This window comes from Eulemur rufifrons, chromosome 1 (assembly GCF_041146395.1).
Source record: "Eulemur rufifrons isolate Redbay chromosome 1, OSU_ERuf_1, whole genome shotgun sequence".
In the NCBI taxonomy this organism is placed as follows: Eukaryota; Metazoa; Chordata; class Mammalia; order Primates; family Lemuridae; genus Eulemur; species Eulemur rufifrons.
In genome coordinates, this window is record NC_090983.1 from 34,814,940 (window position 1) to 34,840,538 (window position 25,599).

At 38.9% G+C, this 25,599-nt stretch overlaps 1 protein-coding gene across 1 annotated transcript in view; it reads left to right on the plus strand.

The window, feature by feature from the left end:
* Positions 1 to 25,599, plus strand: part of ANKRD44 (ankyrin repeat domain 44) — a 277,984-nt gene that overhangs the window by 193,712 nt on the left and 58,673 nt on the right. Inside the window, exons 11-16 of the mRNA XM_069468977.1 lie at positions 3,275 to 3,357; positions 4,528 to 4,591; positions 6,911 to 6,979; positions 9,461 to 9,601; positions 11,250 to 11,330; positions 14,177 to 14,288. Of these exons, the coding sequence (XP_069325078.1) occupies positions 3,275 to 3,357; positions 4,528 to 4,591; positions 6,911 to 6,979; positions 9,461 to 9,601; positions 11,250 to 11,330; positions 14,177 to 14,288 (550 nt within the window). The remainder of the gene's footprint in view (positions 1 to 3,274; positions 3,358 to 4,527; positions 4,592 to 6,910; positions 6,980 to 9,460; positions 9,602 to 11,249; positions 11,331 to 14,176; positions 14,289 to 25,599) is intronic.

Consider the following 25,599-nt stretch of genomic DNA (forward strand, 5'->3'; position numbering starts at 1 on the left):
TTCTTGGCATTTAGGTAATTACACACTTGATTTTAAGGAAGCACAACATGATTACAATTTCAAAACTCACAGACTACTGATTAGCAGTTAAGCTAATAATAATTGCAAGGGCAAATGGTAATACTGACATATGCGGTTAAGGCTTACCATGTGCTCAGACACTCTTTGGCACTTTGTGTGCCTTATCTCAGTGGGTCCTTCCAGTTGCTCTATGATACAAATGCCGTAATTGTCTTATTTTCCTGATGAGGGAACCATTATGTACTTGCCAAAGATCAAATAAGTACCAAGTGGCAAAACTAGGACTTGAACCCTATCACCTTAATCACAGTGTTGTTTACCACATGACCTACAGGGAAGGCTCTAGAAAAGACTGGATGTAGAAAGGGCAGCTGTGGCTCCCTGATACCAACAGGAAAGCTTGAACAAACCAATTTTCTAAGGATGCAAAGGCCCATTCTTCACTTCTGATAGCTCTCTACAAGACAGTCCTCCAGACCTTATTTATCCTGAAATAACTGGGTAGGAGAGGCCAGCTAACAGCTAAATTAGAAATAGCTAATACAAATGTGCACTATTAATTTAATGACTGGTCAAATAAATGGAGCAATTACCTGGAATTGTTCCCCTCTCTCCTGTAACTTATGCATTGTTAACTTTAGTGTGATTTAGCATCTTTATTCTTCATCTTCCTTGAATGTATACCTGATGAAATAATAGTGATGCTTCTCATTTGACTACGACAGCTAAGTCCTAACTTTTCTCCTAACGGTTTTATAATCTTTCCTTTATAAGCAGTCTTAGAACAATAAAGGTGCAATTTTATTTTGAAATGCATGAATCATTTCTGAAGTGATTCAGAAATGCTAAATTCTGCTTTTCTTTTTTTTTCCAATCTTGATTTGATACTTAGTTTTACTATTTGAACAGTAGTTTCACACTCAAGTTCAAATGCCAATAATACTTAAGTCTACACTAATGTTTTCAACTCCTACACTGAGGTGGTGACTTTTTATTAACTATGGAATAAAAAATAGGTATCAAACAGAATTTTTACTAGACCTATTAAATTAGAGTAGTTCTCTCTTCTCAGGTTTATACGTAGCAGTGAAAAAGATCAAATAATTAGCTAATGTTAAGTGTGATGAATTATCTAAACACAGGGGTGTTAAGTGGCAAGGTTGATCAGAAATATTGATAATGAAGTTTCTAGAATATATTATGATATTGTTGCTGTTATACTATCACTTATACTTTTTGTTTTTCTCAATTGGTTTCCTATAGCCTTTGATGCTATTTTCCCTAATTCATTTGCTTATAATTATTTTATGTAAAGATATGTATTTTATGTATCTTTATAGACTGCATTATATATATACATATATATGTACAGATTTATGTGTGTATATGCATGTATATGTGTGTATCTATATTTAAAGAATGAGGAAGGCTCAAAGAAACCTTGAGAAATCCAGTCCCTGATTCTAGGCACATTCTTTCAGAAACTTAAAATCATCCTAGAAGATATTCATCTACTTTCCTCTTCCAAATATCCAGAGATATTTAATCATATGTTTTTGCCATAACTTCCCCAAACAAATGAAATAGTTAGGTAAAATCACGTTAACTTCAAGTTCCATTTCGTAAGGCACTTTTAAAACATGTTATACGTTTTTTAAAAAACTGTACGTTTCTCTCGTCTTAAGAGGGAACAACATAAATAATAGCATAAATAGAAAAGCTTCTCTCCCATCCCCCAACTGCTTCTGCCTTTTCATGAGCATCAAGGTCGTCACTGATGCAATTGCTTTTCAGAATTTTTTTGGTAAATGATGAGAGAGGCAATTACAAGCAGTTCTCCTCTACGTGACACTGCCCGGAAGATGGGCAAATTGCATCTCTTGATGGATGCCAGCTATTATATACACTGGGTTGGAAATCTCCATGTAGGGAAAGGAAAATAAACAGAGGGAAGACTGAACAAAAACACCAATAAATAGAAAGAAGCTATCATGGAAAGAGAGAGCGGTGGTTAATTGCTGACAGGCTCGGATTTTGCACAGCATGGAATTCTATGAAATATCTGTGAATTATGTATATGCTTTCGCACATTCACTCACACATAATAACTTTTGGGAAGGCAAATAAAATTCATGTATCGAGAGCCTAACAAATTCAAATCATATGTACTTCTTTATGAAGCATGGAGTCTGAAAATGGCCCACTTTGTGCCAGAGAAGAAACTTAGGTAATTAATACTCCAGGGTGTAAATAGATATAGTCTTATACTTGCTTCTATTATGCAGAGGATTTTAAACATCTGAAATGTATGATTTGATTAAAATGAGATGTTATGAGAAATGATCATTGACATTATAAATGCTTACAGCAAACACCTGAGGATGCTGTTTGTTATGAACTACAATTCAGCACATGACTTTGGGTCCTTGTTGGAGGTAATGTGATAGGGGAGAGGAGGACGATTTAATTCTGAAGGCAAAAAGTGCCTCCATCAGAAGGCTTTCTGTCCCTTAAGGGATCATCCTGGGGACCGTGTCATGGTGGAAGTCAGTATAAAAAGTCCTTTTCTAGACTCTTCCTTTAATACTTCTAGGTTTGCGAAATATATGCAAACTAATTTTTATTACTCCTGTGTTTTGTGACTGGTATTGTGATGGGGGTTAATGTGCAACATAAAAGTGCATTAGGAAGATAACGTTTCACCTGCAGAAGGTATAAACGTTAGCTTTTATTCTCATCCAAAACTTTATTTTCAATAATACAGCCGTTATTAACTGAGCAAAGTGCTTGGCACATAATACATCCATAGTATGTTTATCAAATCAAGGAATAAAACAAGCTGCTTTTCAAATTTAGCTTGTTTCGCTCACATTGTTATCTCCAGCACTTAGCATAGTCTCTCATGCTAAGAAAGTGCTGAATAGTTGAATGAATGAATGAGACATATGATCACTAAGTTGAAAGAAAATGAGAGGGAGATTAAAGAGTCACAGTTTATGTGAAACAGATTTTCTTAAAACTATACATTCCTATGGTTATGGGCTGGTTTAGATTCAGGCGTTTCTTATTTTAAGATGGAAAATGATTACACAATTATGTATTAGATGGAAGAATTACAAAATTATTTTAGCCAAGGGAGTCTCTAAGCAAGGTGGTGTTAATTTTCATCAGGGGACTTCTAGGAAGGTCATTGTTCTTCTGCACGTATCTTGAGATCTGTTACCGTGAGCGGCTCTGTTTTTTTCCTCCTCAGGTGTGGAATCCATAGCATGTTCCCTTTACATTTAGCCGCCCTAAACGCACACTCTGACTGCTGCAGAAAGTTGTTATCATCGGGTAAGTAAATTCGTTACCAGAGATGAGGCTTAATGTGTCCTGTACACGAGTCACATGGCTTCAGGTGTCTGGTCAGAGTGAGTGGCTGCCTGTGCTTCATGTCATTACCCGACGTGGCGGGATGAGTTGTGTTCCACAGCTAACTGCATGTGACCGTCCCCGGCAGTCCTTGGTGTCAAAGCTGTTTGAATGTCAGTATTCCTGCCCAAGAACAAGAATCTTGTCTGTTTTTTAAGTTAAAGCTTGGGTGACTCAGGGTAAGAAAGAGGCAGGGATGGCCAGAGCTTATAGGAAGTTTAAATCATAGAAGAAAATATCTTCAAGGCTTAAAATGATGACTTAACATTTAACATTTTTTAACAAAAGGAAAAGGTCAAATCCCCTACACTTAGTGGTAGAAATGTCATGTTTCCTTCCCCCTCCTTGAACATTGAAAAATCACTATAGCTGATCCCTCCAACTAGCTTTAGTTTTTATTTTTTTAGTGCGAGACTGTTTGGAACCAAGAAATTCTTTCTGGTGTAGAGCTCTGCTAATCTTTCTTATCACCTCTTCTACCAACTTACATATATTAAGAAGTTCCTGGGCTTTCAAAAGTGGTAGAGGTCTGCAAGGCAAAGATTGTTTATGAATTAATTCATCAGATATCCCAGAGACATTTTTTTTCCTCTAAGTGCTTCACCTATGGTTGATTCTGCTTTCACTACTGTCGGCGTGTTTAAAAATAATCCCTGCATGCAAGCATGTTTCCCAAATCTTAAACCAGCCAAAAAGTTGGAATACACTTGAGAAAATGTCTGTTCCAGCATGTTAGAATTACTGCTTTGCCTTCCATGTTTTCTCCATGTGTTCTGTCTGCCTGTTTATTGCCCTACTTATCTCAAATTGGTTTCATAAATTTCTATCCTGGGATTGAAAAATGGGGCTGTGGTTCACCCAGGGCTGAATGTGAAAATAAATCCTTCTTGACTTCACGGTTCTTCCTATAAAATTGCCAAGCTTGAGCAGTTACCATTCGTTTCCATGACAACCTCTTTCTGACTACAATTGCTTGCGTTCTGGTTTTTCTACTAACTGATTTTTCTGTCTCTGCAATGTTTCTTGTGGTTTAACTAGGACAAAAGTATAGCATAGTATCCTTGTTTAGTAATGAGCACGTGCTGTCTGCAGGCTTTGAAATAGACACCCCAGATAAATTTGGAAGAACGTGCCTTCATGCTGCTGCTGCAGGAGGGTGAGTAGTTAGCAATTCTAGTTTTTTCATGACTTAATTACCAATTCATCTTTATTGACTTAAGTTGTCTGTGAATCAAAGGCAATTTCCTTAGTCAAATGGGTAAGAATCATTTCTACCAAACATCAAATATCACTGTTACATTTCCAGATTACTTGCATTTTGTTCTTCCAAAGAAAAATTGTTGGCCTATCTCATATAGCAAATTGTTTTTCTTTTTTTCCTTCTCTCTTTTCTTTATCTTTTTAATTGTAAATTTTCAGGCTATAACATATGTATCTATCAGGTACCCTTCCACCAAAAGAAAATAATTTGAAATTTGTTCCTAAGTGTTTCTTTTATCGTTGCTGGTAGGTGAGTGAGGATCAAGAGAATCCAAGATTGAATTAATTAATGTTCATTTATAGACATTTTCATCCTTATTTCAAATCTGATTTTTTAAATCTTTATAATAATGATTAAATGTGAACAAAAGTCAAGAAAACCCAAATGATAGACAAGAAGTGATTTAATCCTTGCCTTTTTTTTTTGAGTTCCAAAGAGAATTTTTCATCAGCTACTCTCTTTTTTCATACCGGTGGTTAGATTGAAGCTCTGATCAATATGTTGTTGATATATCTGACCACACATTGACCAAACATGGCATCTCTTGGATGACCTTGTTTGGGTAAGGTGTTGGTTTTTAATCAATTTCCTGGTCCTTAAGGAACAGCAATGCTTCTCCATTTGTCATTTGTGTATTACCAAAGACATTACCTATTTATCAGAGGTGGATTAATGGTGAAGTTTTAGGGCTTCTTGTTTACATGGGTCACTTCTAAAAAGTCTTATAACTAGTTTTGTATTCATAATTTTGTATTATTTTTTAAAGAGTCCCCTTTCCCCCACCCCAGCCCTCAAATTGTATGAGCTTCACGAGCCATGCCACTTTGATCTGCCACTGCCTTTGATCCTTTGGCATCAATCAGTAAGAGACAGGTGCTTTATATCAACTGGCATGCTACACCAACACATAGACGTCTTAAAAAGTTCTTACACTGGATGACTGAAATAGCTAGCTCTCGTGGCTATAAAGGGTGGATGTGGGGAGGGGAGGGCCCTGCTCAGGTTTATCATCGAGATCATTTTTCTTATTTAAATTATAATAAAACAATAAATTCCAGGCCGCTTCTTAGCATCCAAGTTTAGAACAATGATGGATGATTGTCTCTTTTTATGACCACGTTTTTAAAAATATCAGACCTGTGCAGAAGGTAGCAAGACACCATTTCAGATTCGTGTCTGAAACTCCTATTAGAATTAATATTTAGCTACATGCCCTTCAAAAAGAAATTCACTTCAGTGGTCCTTTTCTTTGTACTAAATATGATTTATTGCTTCTGCGAATGACAAAGAAGCTGTGCAAGATCACTGTGCTCCACTGTATCATTTTCAGCCCTGATTCTACACATTTTTTACTTAGATTACAAAAACAGGGAAATGCAGCTGTTTTATTTCCCATTAAGGAGTATCTGGGTTGAAAGTGGTTTATCATGGTGAATTCATTCTGCTGTGATAAAAGGTAATACTCATCCACTCTGGCTCATTGTTTAAAGGTGACATGAAATTATTATAGGTTTAAGTGGTTGTTTCATAAACTCTTGATGGTTTTGAAAAAGAATTTTAGGATAAACAAGAGCATCACTGGAAGGTTTAATCATGTAATAATCATTAAATTCTTTAGTCATGGGATTGAAAATGTTCCAGCTTCTTTAATTTATTGATTTACTATCTTTGAAAGAGGATCTTTAGGGACTTTAGAGCCTTACAGTAGGGAATTCATATGTTCAAGTTATTTTTTGTTAGCAGAATTTATTTATTTATTTTTTTTTTTTGAGACAGAGTCTCACTCTGTTGCCCAGGCTAGAGTGAGTGCCGTGGCGTCAGCCTAGCTCACAGCAACCTCAAACTCCCGGGCTCAAGCGATCCTCCTGCCTCTGCCTCCCAAGTAGCTGGGACTACAGGCATGCACCACCATGCCCGGCTAATTTTTTCTATATATATTTTTAGCTGTCCATATAATTTCTTTCTATTTTTAGTAGAGATGGGGTCTCGCTCTTGCTCAGGCTGGTCTCGAACTCCTGAGCTCAAATGATCCGCCCACCTCGGCCTCCCAGAGTGCTAGGATTACAGGCGTGAGCCACCGCGCCCAGCCTGTTAGCAGAATTTAAACCTGGAATTATTTCATCTTGTCCTGCACTGTACAGAAAACAACTCTTTCTGAAGATAGCCCAGTAATCGATCTCTTCCATCTTAATGATGTTTTCCCTGTCTTTCTAGTAATGTGGAATGTATAAAACTCTTGCAGAGCAGCGGAGCAGATTTCCATAAAAAGGACAAGTGTGGGAGGTATGTAATCAGGGAGTTCTGCTTCAAGTGCCTGAATGGAAGGAGCGGGCAGTAGTACGTGTAGTAATCATGTTAACGTGGAAATGGTAAACAGGGAAGCTAGCTGGGGGGAGTCTATCCTCGGAAGGAAATCCCTTCTGGTACGGAAACGCTAACTGAGCAAACACAAGCCACAAGGAAAGCATCTCTGCTCACAGCTTCTCTTTAGAAGTGTCAATTTTCTCTTTTCTTTTTTCAATTTTTTAAAAAATTTCCCACATGGATATAGTTTAGAAAATTCTGTTTGTAGCAGAGTAGAATATTTTAGCCCTCCGAACCCAGAATCTGGTCATAAAGTCTAGAACATTTTATTACATATACTGGACATTTCATCTTGGAATAATTATAGTTTTAGACATATTTAAAACGTTAAACACACATATACACATATACCGCTAATAGGTCATAGAACTTTTCTTACCTTAATGGTCCTTTCTGTTAGCTAAACTATGCCTTGATCCTAGCTGGTTACATGAATATATATTTTGTTAATGTGTGTATGTGTGCATATATATATATTTTTTTTTTCCACCCTTCCTCTCCACATGCACCCTGGTTCTTTGGGGTTGCTGCAAAGTTCTTCTCTTCCCAGCCCACGTAAGACAGCTCCTACTCACCCTTCCAGATTCACGTCATGATGCCTCCTTGCGCTCTGGTGAGAGTGCCCCCTCCCTGCCCCCCTGCTCCCTATATCCCCCACCACTGCAGCACACATCACACATCACACATCACACTGTCCTCGTGGACTCTGTTTCCTTATCTCTGTGTCCACCTGACTGTGAGTCTCCTGGGGACAAGAACTGGGTGTCATTTTCTCTTTATCTTTGGGCCCTGTTATATGGTTGATACCTAACAATTTTCAGTCTAATTAACCAAAACATAAGCAATCCAAACTGTAAAATACTTATACTTTTGTGGACTAAAAGGGAGAAAATAAACTAGTAAAAAAATCCCATAAATTGACTACAAAATATAAAATTGTTGTGCTGGAAAATTGATAGATAAATCTTGAAATAGTTACAGTCTGTGTGATTATCATCCCCTGAATATTGGTTAGTCACACTAGGAAAACTTCTAAATAATTGGGAACTAAAAATAAGTAATAGAAAAATAAATTATTTCATATTTCTGCAGGCTTTCCCTTTACAAGGTGCCTGTATTTTCTGACTATTACTCACTTGGTTTCTCATAGTAACTCTATGAGGTATATGGGGATGCCTATTATCCTTTTGAATAGATGAGAAAGCTGAGCCCAGAGAAACTAAATGGTTTATACATGCACATAGAATTGTAGACCTAGCAAGGGCTTTAGGCACAGCAGCTCAAAGGTGCTTACTGAAATAAGGATGAAGAAGCCTAGCCCCAGAGAGGGGATGTGGTTTGGGCCAGCTTGCAGATCTGCCCACACGATCGCCCAGGGCTTCTGATTCCGTGTGCATTATCCTTTCCAGTAACTTACATCCCTACCCTCAAGGAGTTTACAGTCCACTGGAGAAGATAAGCCAACACACCAATAGCTAAAATCAAGGCAGTATTTGATGAGAGCTCAAGAGAGACCCACGCTAGCTAAGCAACCTCAGACAAAAGACAGAGAACTGACTTCTGGAACATGAAGGATGAGTGGGGATTTGATGGGTGGAAGTGGTTCAGGAAAGGGCACTTCCAGGGAGAAACCAACGTGGGTACAGGTGGAGGGATGAGTTGATTGGGAAAACTTGAAGTCCTTGAATTTGGGTACACTGTTGAGTACATCTAGGGGAGAGAGTTACTCTATCAAAGGAGACTGGAACCAGCTTGAGAAGACCTTCGATTCCAAGCTGAGGAGCCGAGCCTTTGTTCAGTGGGGAGGATGAAAGGTTTTAGAACAAGATTATCATCTGTGGGTATTGTACCTTAGAAAACCCAATTTTTCATTCATATTAACTAAAAATTAGCTGAAAGTTTAATTAGAGCCAAGGAGGCTGATGGGATGGTCTTGCAGTGGTTCAAAAAAGCAATAATGCAGACTTGGATCGGCTCTAGGAATAGAAAGAAAGGATAGATCTGTGGTGGATGGCCTGGTCTGAAGCCACTGTTTTGTAGCTTCAGCTCTAGTTTATAGAGGTTAAGCATCCCTCATTTGAAAATCCTAAATCCAAAATGCTCCAAAATTTGCGACATTTTAAGCACTGATGTGATGCTCAAAGGAAGCACTCATTGGAGCATTTTGGATTTTGGATTTTCAGGTTCGGGATGCTCAACCATCCAAAACACTCTGGTCCCACACATTTTGGATAAGGGATACCCAACCTGTATAGTCAGAGGAAAGTACAACCTTGGCCTCCACACACTGAGAGTCGAAGAGCTTTCCACACAACTAGGAATACTGCTCTCAGCACTAGTGTCAGTGACGCGTCTGTTTTCCGGACTGAATGAAGTAATAAATTGCTGTTTGTTTTTCAGGACCCCTTTGCACTATGCAGCTGCAAATTGTCATTTCCACTGTATTGAGACATTAGTGACCACAGGGGCCAATGTTAATGAAACAGATGACTGGGGACGGACAGCTTTGCACTATGCCGCTGCATCAGACATGGATAGAAAGTAATGGCAGCCTTGCTTATGCTTCCTCTGGGGGTAGGGGTGGGGAGCGGGGAGGTGTTGCTCAGTCTTCCTCATACTGCTTCACAGAAACTACAAAAAAAAAAAATCTGTCTTATCCAGACCCAAAGGAGTTGGACCTGCTTCATTCCTCACCTGGGTTTTCCCATTCTGCTTGCTTTATGTGTGGTTATTACATGTCACTGCACAATAACTTCTCTTCTCTCTTCCTTGGGTTGAATGCCAAGTGGAGCTGTCAAGCCCAGGTTTTCAGTTCATTCAAAACCAGTTGTAATTTATTTTGACATGTACTGTAGTTTTCATTATCACTACTTAAATGCTTCATTTGCTGTAAAACTTACATTTGCTAATATATATGTTATATGTCAAAAACATCCACCCATGCCTAATCCCAACGGCCTTCAAATGCAGCACCAGTACGTGTAAACTGGGCATTATTGTTCCAAACCTGGGCATGAATGCTCTTTCAGGAGCTGAAGGAGAGGATGTTGGTTGCCCTAGGACATGTTTGGATTCTGTAGGTGGCTAAATAAGTGAAATACAAGGCGAAAAGGTGGGGGAGAGGCCCATGATTTATGAAATTGTATTCAAAGGCTTCAGGCGGGGCCTTCTTCATAGGAATACTTTTTGGTGACACTGTTTGAAGAACTATTGAATTATTTGCTGCCCTGTACTGTGAAATTGATTCTGGATCAGTGCTAACCGCTTCTCCCATAGGTCAATGGCTGCTAGATGGTGACACACAATAAGAAATACATCTTAGATCATGACCCAATGCACACATTCACTTATATTTGTTTTACATATATGTATGTAAGATGGAAATTAAAATTTCATAAAGTCATATTTACTTTTACTGTGTGTGATGCATGCTGACATTTCCTCTTCTATTTCATTAGGAAAAAACCCCTGCTGACTGCAGCCCACTAAATTGCTTTCACCATTCAGTACTGGGTTATGATCCATATTTGAAAATGCTCATCATAGTTATAGAATACATATTTACTATATGTAAAATATAAATGTAATTATAATAATGTCAGATGTAGCACTCTGGATCCCACAGCCATGCAGGTTATTAATTCAGCAAACATTTATTGAGCATCTACTGTGTACCAGGCTCTATGCTATTCAACTTGGAATAGAGTGAGGGTGGTGGAGGATGGGGGGACACGTATACTACATCTGTTAAGAGCTGGAAAAGGATCCTGGATGATGAATTGTTCTGGCAGATGAAGGGTGATTAGGACCCCCTTCCTAGCTAGGTGAGATGCTGAACTGGGAAGGAGGCAGTAAGGAGTGTGGTAGGAGTCAGAGAAGTTTGAGCTAAGTCACTTCTTCTTCACTTGGGGAGTTTATGGAAGGGTTGGCAACTTGATTGCTGCCTTAATCACTGATACCTAGATGGAAGTTTTAGAAAGTCATGTTCTCAAATGGGTTCCTTGGGAGAGGATAGATTTACTGGGTGGCCTTGGAGAAAACCATGGATATCTTCAGTGAAAATCAGTGGTGCCTATTTCCTTTGGGTTGGAGTAAAAAGCATTGAGATATAAACTGTACCAAAACCATTAAAAACTTTTCCTTTAAAAATATTAATTGCAGTTTTTTTTCTATTCCTTATGCTGAGAAGTAAGACTATCTTAGGAAATGCCCATGAAAATTCAGAAGAACTTGAAAGAGCCAGGGAGCTGAAGGAAAAGGAAGCCGCGCTGTAAGTTTCTGCTCAACTTAAGACAAGGTGCCATTTCTGATCCTTCGTCTGCTTCTCCAGTTGCCACGTTGCCTGCCTTACTATTTTGGGGTTTCACGTGGGATCTTGAGGGAATGATATGGGCTTGCCTTTAAAGGCAAAGAAACTGTTCTCTTAATACATCCTTCAATTCTGCTATTTTCACACGGGGAACTTTCTAAAATTGTAAGCTTTGCTTCAGCCACCACCGGGGTAGGTCAGTGGTTTTTAGGGCCTGGTGTCTCAAATATCATTTCTGACTCTGCCACGCACCATGTGCTGCAGGGGACAAATTTGCTTCTTCTTAGGGCCTTAGGTTCTGCTTTTATGACCTGGGGTAACTGTTAAGATTCTGAAGACTTTGGTGTGAAATACCCCATTTGTATTTTCCCCTTGCCGCCCCCCCCACACACGTGTCAACTTACAGACAGCCTCCTGTCCCTGCAAACAGCTACTCCTGGGCCACCTCATCCCTCCTGCCTCTCTCTGGCTTCTGACAGAGACTTAGCTGTTGCTGTGATAGGGGCTGAAGTGCCTGCTGTTACCCGGGGATTGATATACAGGGAAGCTCTGAGAGTCCTTTCTGCACCGTGAGTCCCAGTAAGAAGCTTATGGTGCCCACCGTGGTGCCTGGCTCCTAGTCAGTGTTTGGTACCTGTTGAATAAATGAACTGGTGCCCACGTTCTGTGCCCTGCCCCTGTGGGACTCAGTGGATCCAGTGCTCTGCCAGTCTGCATGCACACAGTTCTCGACTTGTTTATTCTCTTCCCTGATCATCAGAGGAACCGGTTCCTCTGTGAGTCGAATGCTCATGTCCACTCCAGGGTCTTCCCTTGTCCCACTGGGCTCCTCCCCTGCCCAGACGGTTGTGGAAAGGAGTAAGTAGAGAGTGTAGCCCCAGTGCAAGTTGTGGGACATACCTTTGCTGTAATTAGAATGAGGACAAGAAACACAGCTACGAGAAAAGTAGAATGACTCAAGATTTTGCTCCAATACTCCAAAATTTAAAATAATGATATTAGAAGTCTGTAGAAATTTAAGCTACCTCACCTTTCTCTAGTAAACTGCAAGCTTGCCCTGGCCCAGACCAGCCCTCTTCCAGCTGATGGAGACAGAGGGAGCAAGAGAGGCAGGGGAGGGACAGGGAACCAGCCCTGAGAGCTCTTTTAGGCAAAGGGAGGCTACCCCTTGTGTCCAAGTACACCCTTGACCTAATGTGCGTCTGTTGATTTTTGCCTCTTATTGTGAAAATTGCTAGTCAGGGCCCTGGGAGGAGAAAAGATAAGCATCCCCACTGAAAACATGAAATTCATTTTTCCTTAGAAACGAGGTGGAGAATATCCAAATTCTACAATACTGTGTCATTATAATAGTAACGTTGATAGTGCATAGTTCAGCTATATTCTGTGGGTTTTCCAAATTACAAATTCAGCTGAGTTTTGGAGTATAATCCATTCAGAAGTTGGAGATTGTGTGTCCACTAGAATGTTATTCCTATTGAATGATTTTATTTGAAGAGCGAAATTCGGTTTAATATGAGTCACACCTGGGACACTGTCCATGGACATTGCGTTACCAAAATGAGAAAGGACTTCTTCCTTATAAGGTGCAAATGACCAAAGACAGCATGATAGCAGGACTCTAATAATAGTTTGATTTATTATGGAGCATTTTATGGATAAATCATGTGAAATGTAGGTATTTAGTTTAAAAAAACCTACGTCTTTCATCAGTTCTTCTGGAAATTGATGTATCTGTTTTAACTGTTTCTGTGTGTGATTTATTTATTCCTCTTGCCTTATACCAAAAGATAGATAAATGCCATTTAAAGTTTTTTGAGTAAACTATAGATATAAATTTTCCACTGGAAAATTTCTCTTTTAAAGTATAGGGTTATATTTAGAATTTTAAAATTTTGATTTGAGTATGAAATTGAATCAGCTTAATCTTGTAAAGGATGTGTTTGGCCCACTGTCACAGAGATAATACTGAATTCTGGAGCTTTGCTCTCTGCTCAGTTATTCCCTCTTGTACCAGGAGGATTGGACCATTTGCAATAGGCCCTGAACAGAACTCATTAAGTCCTTGAGTTCTTGCGTCCTGGCTCTTTGGCAAAGGTGGAGCCATGCTCCTTCCTCTAACCTTTTCCTAAGACTGTAGCTTTTTCAGAAAAATTACAGCTCTGTCTGAAAGCATTTTAAAATTTTCCTTCTGATCTGTATTCCTAATGGTACAATTGAAGGCTCTTTCTTCATATGTGGTTACAAAATTAATTCTTTATTTCTTTTAAATGTTTACCCTTTCCATTATTTTTATTATTTAGGCTATTCTTGGATTCTTTATTATTTACTCTTTTTAACTTTCATTTTCTATTCTTTTTACTTCAGAGTGAGGTTAAAAATAAGCCCCTCCCCATTGAGGTTTGCCCTATTGCAAGGCCTGACCACTACTTTAATATGTTTAAGACTTTGTTTTTTGAACATGGAGCTCTAAAACTTACTATTCAGTAATCTTGATGACAGCCATGCTCTGTAACTTAAGATGAGAAAAAACAAAAACCTTAATTGCCCTCTTGTTCCTAAATCTTCTCCTGAATTCTAGAATGGCTATTTCAAACTCCAAGATAGCTACACAATACACACACACACACACACACACACACACAGGCCCCTTCCAACACATAAGGCTTCATTGCTGTAGAATTTTTAAAGAAACACTGAAACTCATGAAGTGCTTCCTGGAACATTCATAATAGGAGGATTTACATTAATTATCCCTTTTGGTCCCAAGATGTTTCTAAAATAACACCTCATCTTTATACTTACAGATGTCTAGAGTTTCTGCTTCAAAATGATGCAAATCCATCTATCCGGGACAAAGAAGGTTACAATAGCATACATTATGCTGCTGCCTATGGGCACAGACAATGTCTGGAATTGGTGAGTTGTTTTGTGTTTGTTTTCTCTAAAACACACACACACACACACACACACACACACACAGAAATGCTGTTCTTAAACTCTCAACAAATGCCCTCACTGCCTCATTAACTCACCAGTAGAAATCACCTTGAAGATATTCCATGGTAAGTGATTAAATTGTTATTCACGATATATAGATCTCATTATTCCATTTCTGTCCATCCTAATCTCAGAACTGACTGACAATTGACTCTTTTCCACATTACTGTAATTTGGGCTGGGGAATGTTAGATCTGTGTGTATGGATACAGTTTGTATTTTACAGATAATTAGGATGTGTCAAATAAGCTCAGTATGTATTTCTAGGGGCAAACTTAGCACTCCACTATTGAATAACAGTGTTGTAAGGTGACTTACGTAGCCATTAGATATATGGGTTTGTCATGGTCCCACATTTGTAATTTAGGGGAAGAAATTGGCCAGGCCACAAACAGCAGAATTTACTTGAATTTCCAAACCACCAAGAATTTCAAACCTATGGTGTGACCAAGAAGCAAGCACCTGGTGGTTTGGAGTCTGAAACCCCTCTGTTGGTATATAGGTCACGAAACCCAAGCTCAGATGCCCACAGGGACCAGAAGTATAAAGTAAATAAGTGAAGTGAGCTCAGGTACAAAACAGTGGGGAGCAATGGGGACTGCGGCAGAGAGAGCATGTTGTGTCTAAAGGGAGAAATAGCTGGTCAGCTCCCGCTGGTTGAGACCAGGTGGAAGTGCATGCCCAGGGTTGCTAGATCTCAAAGATCTCAAGAGAAGCTAGACAGCTAGAAATTTTCTGTTTTGAAAACACTGGGTGGCCCAGGGAAGTGGTTCTGTGGCTGCCCCCTGCCTGCATGCCCCCTTTTGCCATCTCCTGAGCGTCACCCTCAGTTCAGCTTCACCAGGACACATGGGTGTCACAAGCTCACTATCTCTGGTCCAATGATGGATATCACCTTTCCTGACTGGACTCCAACTCTGTTCCATGTCCCTTGGAAGGGAGAAGTCCTCCTTTTCAGAGTGATTCAGAGTTGTGTTGGGGTAAACACTTGCACTATATCATCTGCACCATCTGCTGAGAAAAGTCACAAGGTAGGAAACCAGCGATGGTGTTGGCACCTACGTGGCGATGACGGAGCCACGCCCCAGCTCTTTCCTTTGCCTCTGACTCTGCTGCCGGCCTAGGAGGTTCTGCTCAGGGTCAGTTTTACTATATTTCTTTTAACTATAAATGTGGAAAATTCTCATAAAGGTTACCCAGTATGGAAATAAAAAGATGACTATTCTAGTGTTGTTTTTCATTGCATTTATTGATGAATTGTACCTACTTTCATCATTCCTGAAGACTTTTCCTGAGGTTCTTATGAATGCTAAAGATTTCCTTGTTTGATCTTGGGAGTTGATAGATAGCACTTTTTTTGGTCCTCTTTTTCTGATTCCATCATAGCTCCTCTTTCACTTACTGTGTGGCTGCATAACAAAATCACCCCAAAAGTTAGTGGCTTAAAATACTAATAATCATCTCTCATTGTTTCTTTGGATTAGGAATTTGGAGTGGCTTAGTTGAGTAGTTCTAGTGACGGTCCACAAGAATTCTGTCTGATAATGAAATTACTCCTTTGATTAGATCAACACTTGCCTTGTATAATTCACAAAGAGATGATTATTTGTGGCAGTTATAAGATATTCAGAAGCAAGTAGGGAGAGGTATTAATTGATATTAATTTGCAATGTCAGTTGAACAGGACAGGACCAGATTATCAATATAAATTGGTAGAAGTGTCACCACGTTTGCTTTTAGGAAAGACCCACGATGGGTCATTTATAATACAGATGGGATGCGAATTCTCCTGTATTTTTTCTGAATGATTTTAGCTGGATAGAAAGTTTTATGTATTCCCATTTTGGAATGCATTCTAAAATTCCTCTTGGGTGTTGTTTGCACTAAGCAAAGATTCTAAGCAGGCTGTAAACATTCTTATACCCCACCCCCTCCCAATCAAAACAAGACTCAACCCTGAAAAGAATCCTGGACTCTCCCCTAAGAATGGAATCACAAAGCCGAGCCTTTGCAGGTATCTTATCCCCACTGCTGGCTCATTCAACTGTGAACAGGTTTGGTCAGGAGATGGACAGGATGAAAGGGTTCTAGAAGGAGGGGAGAGAGAATAGGGCCTGTCCTCGATACAAGCATTAAGTGAAGAAGTGGGGTTTTTTGGGGTGGGGCACCTTTTGTAATTTATTCTCCCTCTTTCTGTAGGAACCCAATACCTTCATATTCCTCACAACTCCCATTTCCTTAGTGATTAGATGTTAGGAAAGCAAACTGATTAACCAATATGCACCAAGAGGTGAATTTCTAAGACTCTTTCACACTGCTGTGCCAATCTTCTTCTTCATCTCACAACACAAACACCAGTCTTCCAGGGATCATCCTTGTAACAAACTGTCCCTGACTGCTTGGTGCTAGAGCTATGCCAATGAAAAGAAGACGTGCATCTGGTAGCTCTGGATAGCTTATTTGAGCCTCCAAGCAGGAATTGTGCAGGGAGACCTTTCTTTACTTCATAGTCCCAGGCTGTGCTTCTGGCCTGTGGAAGGAGTAGAGAGAATAAATGTGTATTTGTGTCCCCTGGGCCTTCCCTTGCAGATCAGGGGCTTTGTCCTTTGGGATTTGGAGTAGGATTGAAGAGGGTGGGTGGCCATCAGGGCCAACTGATTTGTGAGGTTGATGAAATGTATCTTTGGCCCCTCCTCCCGTCTAGCTGAGCAATTACTGTGATTATGCCTATCATTAAATAGGTATCATTAAATTTGATATATATTTTATTTGACTTTGACATTAACTTGGTCTGTGTTTACTTGACATTCATGGTTTATAGTTCCTGTCTGTGATCATAAGCTCAGAATTTATAAACTGTACTTGTTTATCGTTCAGTCTATTTTGCTATAACCAGGAAGGAACAGAAATTATTTTAGTTGTTTTAACTTTACTTTCCTTATACAGACTTATGTTGAATTAGTTCCATGAGAACAGAAAAACTTCTAAAAATTAGCATGCAGTCCTTAGTCTTGATAGAATAGCCAAGGTTCAGAATTCTGCCAAGTCTACCTACTTAGGCTGGTGTTCTCAGCTGGTCTTGATCAAAGATGTATGTACTATGTGTGCAAGCAAAACTCTGCCCACAAATGTGAGCCGGGAGCTATGATCAGTCATATTCAATTAGGCTCAAAATATCAAAGCAGTGTGGGGGAGACTTGGCTAATAAAGCGTCTTATGTCTGAGTAAAATGTATATTACGGTGGAGGAAGGGAGTTGGCAAAGGAGAGCTCCAAGCTTGTCTTTCCATCTATCTGAGATGCATTCTTACTGACTCTGAAGAGAAAAATGAGGGAAGCATACCCCTATTTGGAATTATTGAGTTTATATTGGCTGCTGTTTTTCTTTTACAATATTAAAGATTTGTGAACATAAAGATCCTTGTGGCTTTGTTATTGAAATGGAAAAATGTGTATGCCAATGTAATTACATAAATTGCCTACAGAAATTTAGAGAGACTGAAAACTCTAGGCCTGTGACTAAATTCAGTCCAAGATTTTGCCATGCCAAATCACTTGGAATGTGGCTGCTTCCCCAGAACCTTCTCTCCTTTTCACTGTTACAAGCTAACTTGAGCTTCAACTATGAGAGTAAGTAGGGGTGACGAATGTCTCTGCGTATATATTCTAGGATTTTCTGGGATTCTCTGAAGGCAAACTGAAGATGACTATGTCTTGGGCAACTCAACACCCAAATTATGCTGCTTTCAAATAAACTCCTCAATGTTTTGAGTTGTTTCTTGTAGTTATCACAGAACTCCAGGAAACTATTACCACCTGTCTCTTAATAACTATATGCACCGGTACCCAACCTTTCTGGCACCAGGGACCGATTTCATGAAAGACAGTTTTTCCACAGACTCAGGGTGGCAGGGCTGGGGTGTTGTGGTTGAGGGGGAAGGAAGTGTGGAGCTCAGGCGGTGATACTCAGCCCGTTCCCTAACAGGCCACGGACCAGTACTGGGCCATGGCCCGGGGGTTGAGGACCGCAGACTATATGTATCTGTGCCAAATGTGCTTACATTGGCAGTGTCTAGTTAAGCTTCTGAAGACTAAGAAAGTAGGATGCAGAAAAGAAGTTAAAAAAAAAAAAAAAAAAGGAGAGCTACTGAGTGGTCATCCGAGGACAAGAAGATGAAAAACCAGTACACTTGAACCCCAGTCCCATACAAGTCTCTGATGACTTTTTTTCTGTCCCCAGAGGTGCTGCTAAGAGATGAACTGGGAATACATGAGCTCCCAGCAGGCAGACTTCCAAGAGGCTGTGTTCTCTGGAAACTTCAACAATGCTGGTCTTGTTTTTTCTCCTATTTAATTCAGTTGGAGAGAAACATAAAATCTCATGAGGAACTCTCATTAAGGTAGAGGGTGAGCATAGATATTTTGATGCCACTGGCATCCTTTTACTGCTGTGAATATAAATATAAGTTCACAAATTTTGAATCAGAATTTAGACATAAATCTATATTCAGAACAGTGGGATAGACAATATTTTATGACAAAGTGTTCCATTTATTTCTCTGTACTGTGGCAGGAAAAAACTCTTTTGGCTTTACCGTGAATGAATTTGGCAGTTGATGAAAGAACCATTCAACAGGACATATTAAAGTAGACAACTTCAGTTTCACCTTCAACTGAGGGCCCAGAACAGTGGGGCCAGGGGGGTCCCCACATTTCGAAGTGAGATACTAGTGTTTCAACCCATGGTCCCCTTATCCATTTCTAAAGTTTGAGTTGGAAAGAACAAGAAGCTAGAGATCAGAGAGAAGGTTTCTTTGGAGCTAGCTCTGCTGTGAATCTCAACACCCCCCCCCCCCCCCGGCAGTGGAGGAAAGGTGCTTTCTGCTGACCCCAAGCCCAAGTGAGGGAAACTTTAAGGAGATTGCTTGGATATCTGATTTGTGTCCCACACAATTTAGGGGGCATGCTGGACTGACATGTGACGTATATAAAGACTGAATGGCTCTGACCAGAGCTTGCTTGCCAGGCAGTTAAATAAAAAGAAGGTTGTGGTTGAGAACTCACTCTATCCTCGGCAACGATGGGTCAAAACGTGTTTCCCAAATGTGATCTAAGGCCTGGAACTGGCCAAGGGTTCCCCTGGATCCTGCTCTAGAGGGCTGCCTGGAAGAGTAGGGAGACCAGGATTCCTAGGGCAGAGGGGGCCATATGAGCTACCAACAGGGGGCTACACTCACCCAGGCAGAGGGAACCACAGGCGAGAGGCCGCAGTGAAGGGGGGTGGAGGAGAACCTAAGTTGCATCCAAGACAGGGACCATTTTCAACATTTGACCCAGTCAGAGGATATCACTGCCAAAGGGTGCCAGTCAGTAAGACCACTGTCCCTGTTCCCCGTGTGTCCTTCCTTCCCTATTCCCTTTAGTCCTGGAGGAGGCAGAGGCAGCCGATGAGGGGACAGGAGAAGAAGAAGCCCAAGGCTGGGGAACAGAAAAGTCATCCCTCACCTTCACCTACTGCAGTCTCTGGGGGAAGGCGGGGAGAGCCTTCAGTGTTAAACAGCAATCAGAGTTTGTGATAATGACACTGAAATAGATAGATTAATTACTGATATGAAGTTGTGTTTGTAAAGAAAGTGCCCAGAGAACTTTTTATTATTTGTTGAAAGTTTTACCTAGGGGGTAGGAAAAGAAGTAACACTAGAGTAGGGGAAAACAGAATAAGGTGATTGATTATAGCCATCAGCAAAAACTGATAGAACTGAAAAGATAAATAGAGAAATCCACAATTATACTTGGAGACTTTAGCACTGTTCTTTCAACAACTGCTAGAACAACTGGACAGAAAATCATCAAGCATATAGAAAAACTTAATAACAGCATCAACCAAGAAGAATTGAAATAATATAGAGTGTGTTCTCTAACCACAATGGAATAAAACTAAAAATCAATAACAGAAAGACACCAGGAAAATCACCAACACTGGGAAATTAAAAAAGAGGCTTGTAAATAATTCATGGGTTAAAAAGAAATTCTCAGGAGAAATTAAAGAAATACATTGAATTGAATGAAAATGAAAGTACAACAAATCAAAATTTGGAGACTTGGCTAAATCAGTGCTGTAAAAGAAATCTATGGCACTAAATGCTTACATTAGAAAAGAGGAAATGTCTCAAGTCAGTAATCTAAGTTTCTACCTTAAGAATCTAAAAAAAGAAGACCCTGAATAAGCAGAAGATGGACTTAGAAATGGGAGCAGAAATAAATAAAATTGAAAACAGAAAACCAATGGAGAAATTCAATGAAATAAAGATCTGGTTCTTTGAAAAGATCAATAAAAATTGACAAACATCTAGCAAGACTGACACAGTAAAAAGGAGAGAGAAGACACAAATTATCCACATCAGGAATGAAATAGGGGCTATCACTATAGACCTTGTGGACATCAAAAGGATAAGGGAATATTCTGAATAGCTCTACACACATAAATTTGACAACTTAGATGAAATAGACCAATTCATTGAAAAACACAAACTACCACAATTTACCCAACATGAAGTAGATCATTTAAATAATCCTTTATTCAAAAAATGGAATTGAACAACTCCCTGAAATCTTTAGGCCCAGATGATTTCACTGGAGAAGTCTATCAAATATTTAAAGAGTTAACACAATTCTACACAATCTCTCCTGGAAAATCAAAGAGGAGAAAACTTTTTCCAATTCATTTATGAAGCTGATACCCTGATACCAAAATCAAAGACAGTACCAAAGAGAGAGAGAGAGAGAGAGAACTATAGACCAATATCTCTCATGAATATGGATGTAAAAATTACCAAGTAGAATTCAGTAATACATGTAAAGAATTATATACCATGATCAATGGGATTTATTACAGGATTGCAAGCCTTTTCCAATATTTGAAAATCAGTGTAATTTAGCATATTAAGAGACTAAAGAAGAAAAATCATATGATTATATTGATCTGTGCAGAAAAAAACTTTGACAAAAGTTAACACTTATTCATGACAAAAACAACAAAAACAAAAACATCTCTCAGAAAAACTAGGATAGAGGGGAACTTCCTCAATTTGATAAAGATCATCTAACAACTTGATAAAGAATAGCTAACTTAATGGTAAAAGATGGAATGCTTTTTTCCTAAAATGTCTGCTTTCACAAAGTTCTAGCCAAAGCAGTAAGGCAAGAAAAGGAAATAAAAAGTATGAAAATCAGAAAGGAAGAAATAAAACTGTCCCTATTTACAGATGACATGATTGTCTACATAGAAAATCCCAAGGAATCACAAAAAATCTCCTAGAAGTAATAAGTGAGTTCAGCAAGATCATAAGATACAAGATAAACATACAAAAATCAATTGGCTTTCTGTATAATAGGAATGGATATGTAGACATGAAAAATAAAAATATAATGTTATTTCCAGCTGCACAAAAAGTTAAATATGAGATTTTTTACTAAAACCATAAAATACTGATGAAAGAAATCATAGAAAATCTTTTACAAATGGAGAGGTATTCTGTGTTCATGATTAGAAGATAGTAAAATGTCAGTTCTCCCCAAATTAGTCTATAGATTTAATGTAATTCCTATCAAAATTCCAGTAGGTTTTTTATAGATAGACATAATATATTTCTAAAATTTATATGGAATAGTGAAGAAACTAGAAAGTTAAAATAATTTTGAGAAAGAACAACAAAATGGGGAAAATCAATCTACCTAGTTTTAAGAATTATTTTATAGCTTGAATATATATTACATATTCTTATGCTAATGCCTCACAGTCTTGATTACTGTGAGGGATAGACACATAGATCAATGGAACAGAATAGACAGCTCAGCTATAAACCCACACAAATATGCCCAGCTGTTTTTTGACACAGATGCACAAGCAATTCAATGAAGGAAAGACAGAGTTTTCAACAAATGGTACTGGAGCAATTGGACATCCAATAGAAAAATTAAAAATTCTTGACCTAAGTCTCACATTTTATACAAAATTAGCTCAAAATGGATCACAGATTTAAAGGTAAAACATAAAACATAGAAGAAAGTCTTTGGGATCTAGGACTAGACACAAGAGTTGTTGACAGCAATAAAAAGAAAAAATTGCTAAATTGGACTTCATCAAAATTTAAAACATTTGCTTTGTGAAAGATCCAGTTAGGTTGAAAGGACAAGCTGCAGACTAGGAGAAAATATTTACAAACCACATATCTGACAAAGGACTAGTATCTAGAATATATAAAGAATTCTCAAAACTCAACAGATAAAAAACACACAAATAATCCCATTAGAAAATAAGCAAAGTACCTGAACAGTTATTTCACTGAAGAGGATATACAGATGGCAAGTAAGCACGTGGAAAAGATATTCAACATCATTAGCTGTTAGGAAAATGCAAATTAAAACCACAGTGAAATATCACCACATGCAAATCAGAATGGCTAAAATAAAAACAGTGACCACACCAAATACTGGTGATGATGTAGGGAAAGCCGATCACTCATGTATTGCTTGCTGGTGGCAATATAAAATGGTATAGCCACTCTACAAAGCAGTTTTGTAGCTTCTTAAAAAACTTAACATGCTGCTCCTCTGTGACCCAGCAGTTGCAATCCTGAACGTTTATTCCAGAGAAATGAAAAGCTATGTTCACACAAAAACCCATACACAAATGTTTATAGTAGCTTTATTTGCCCTAGCCAAAAACTGGAAACAGCCCAAATGGCTTTCAACCGGTAAAGGGTTAAACAAACTGGTATATCCATATTTTTGTTACTTTTTGGCAGTAAAAAGGAATGAATTATTGATACATGCAACAACCTGGATGAATGTCCAGTGAGTGAAAAAAAGCCAGTCCAAAAGGTTACATGCTATATGACTCCATTTATCTAAAAGTTACTGAAGTGATGAAATTATAGAATGAAAATAGACTAGTGGTTGCCACTTAGAGATTAAGGAGAGGATGGGAAATGTAAATGAGTGTGACTATAAAAGGGCAACATGAGGAATCCATGCAGCAATGGAAATGTTCTGTATCTTGACTTTATCAAGATTATTGGTATCTTTTATCTGTATCAATATCCTGGTCGTGATACTGAGCTATAGTTTTGTAGGATGTCACCATTGGGGGAAACCGGGTAAAATATACACAGGATCTCTCTACAATATTTCTTGTAATTGCATGTGAATCTACAACTATTTCAAAATGAAGTTTAATTAAAAAACACATGTATCTAAAGAAAATTTAACCTCTTTAGAAGAAAATGGATATCTTGGTAAATGAATTTGATTAGCCCTTAGCTCTATTACTTTAATGAAGACCTGCTGTGGAAATCTGGCTGGAAAACAGAATTGGTAGCTCAGAATGTTCTACCCCTGCCATTGGACTGTGTGCTCCTTGAGGAAACAGACATTCCCTCCCACCCCTTCTGAAAGGGAATCTAACAGAGTGGTAGAGGTGCAGGACCTAGAGCCAGATCAAATTCAGATTCTGCCTGTACTAACTTTGTGATCTTGGTTGACCCCTCTATGCCTTAGTTTCCTCATTGGTAAAATGTGCATAATGATAGTATCAGTAGATACTCATAGCGTTGTTGTGAGAATTCAGTAAGTCAATGATTTCAAAGCACCTACAACAATTCCTAGCACATAATAAGCCACTCACTTAATGCCTTTGCATCCCTAACACCTAAATCAGTCTGGCACTCAGTGGGTCCTTGGTTAAGTATTTGTTTACTGAAGTGTGTCAATATAAAAACATGACTATGTAGGTTATAATATTTTTCTAAAGGAAATTTAGCTTTTGCTTATTTCATGTTTTTGATGTTAAAATTGACTTGCATTCCCTAATCACAAAGTAGCAACGGAAAGAAGCATTAGGACCGCTGAGGTCCTCCTGGATTATACAGTTGGTATGATGTAGAACCAGGATTCAAACCTATGTCTATCTCACTGTAAATTCTAAGCTTTTAACTATTGTGCTGTACTGTCTGGGGGACTGGCAACTCCAGACGTTTGAAAGACAAAGCTGTCTCAGAGCATCTGAATTCCACGTCAACCAAGACAGTGACACCCAACCAAGACATCACTGAGATGAGTGGTCTTCAGGCTTTATCACATAGAAGCAGGAGAACCTTGGACAACACCAACAACAGTTATATCCGTGCCATCCATTCTTTTGATAGCTTTGTATGACTAGCAGTCTGCATTTTCTTTTTCTGTCAGGATAGCTGAACCATGCAATGGCATTACCCACTCAGTGAGGGGTAAAACAACCCCAGCTATAGCTCTTAAGTGCATCCCACTGGTTGAAATCTGCAGTGCTGACCCCGGGACCTCTGCACACATTTTCATAAAAGCGCTATTACTTGGACCCAGCCTTCCTCCTGGAATCTCTGTTCGGCATCCCTTTTTAACAGCTGCTGTCAGCTTGGCATCGCTCTCCTTACGATAACAGCTGCCAGGGATGAGCGCTTCCAGCTAGAGGGAGGAAAGTGACTTCCCAGCAAGATTGTTTCTCCAAAGATGCCTTATCCTTGGCAGCTGCTAAGACTCCTCATTTGTGAAGTCTAGACCAGTTCCTTATAGTGATCAGTCCCTTCTTGATCCTCATTGAATTATAGAAAATTCAGAGGCCTCCGGTCAGAATAAGAGCTCACATACACACTTGTGCTTGCAGGTCATGGGGTTGTGGTGCTCACAAAGAACAAAGAGCCTTTCGAAGATTCCAAAGGAGGGTAGGGGCCTGGCCATTTGTGACAGCTGAAGGAATATTCAGGAAAACAAAATCCCTCAGCAATACTGGAGATTCATTTTCTCATGTGGGCAGATCGTCAGTCACAACCTAAGCAATAACATCACTGGATTTAAATTCTGTGGATCAGAAATTTGCACTTGGAAAAATAGTGTTGTTAATATTAAACAACAAAATTGGTCACTGGGAAGGCAATTTAGTATATTTTAGAGTCACAATTTCATAGCATTTTTTTCTAGGGAAAATTTATAGTTTTCCAAATATATGATTTATTTTATACAAAAAATTATTTAAATTCCATAAAGCCTTTTTTAGTGTGTAGCAATCTTCTTTTGGTCTCAAATTCATCACATGGATGTGGGACAAACTGTAGTAGGAAATAATCCAAAGCAACCATTTCAGACAAGCAGTATATATTTGGTGCCATACTCTCTTAAAATGTATTTTTTTAAATGAA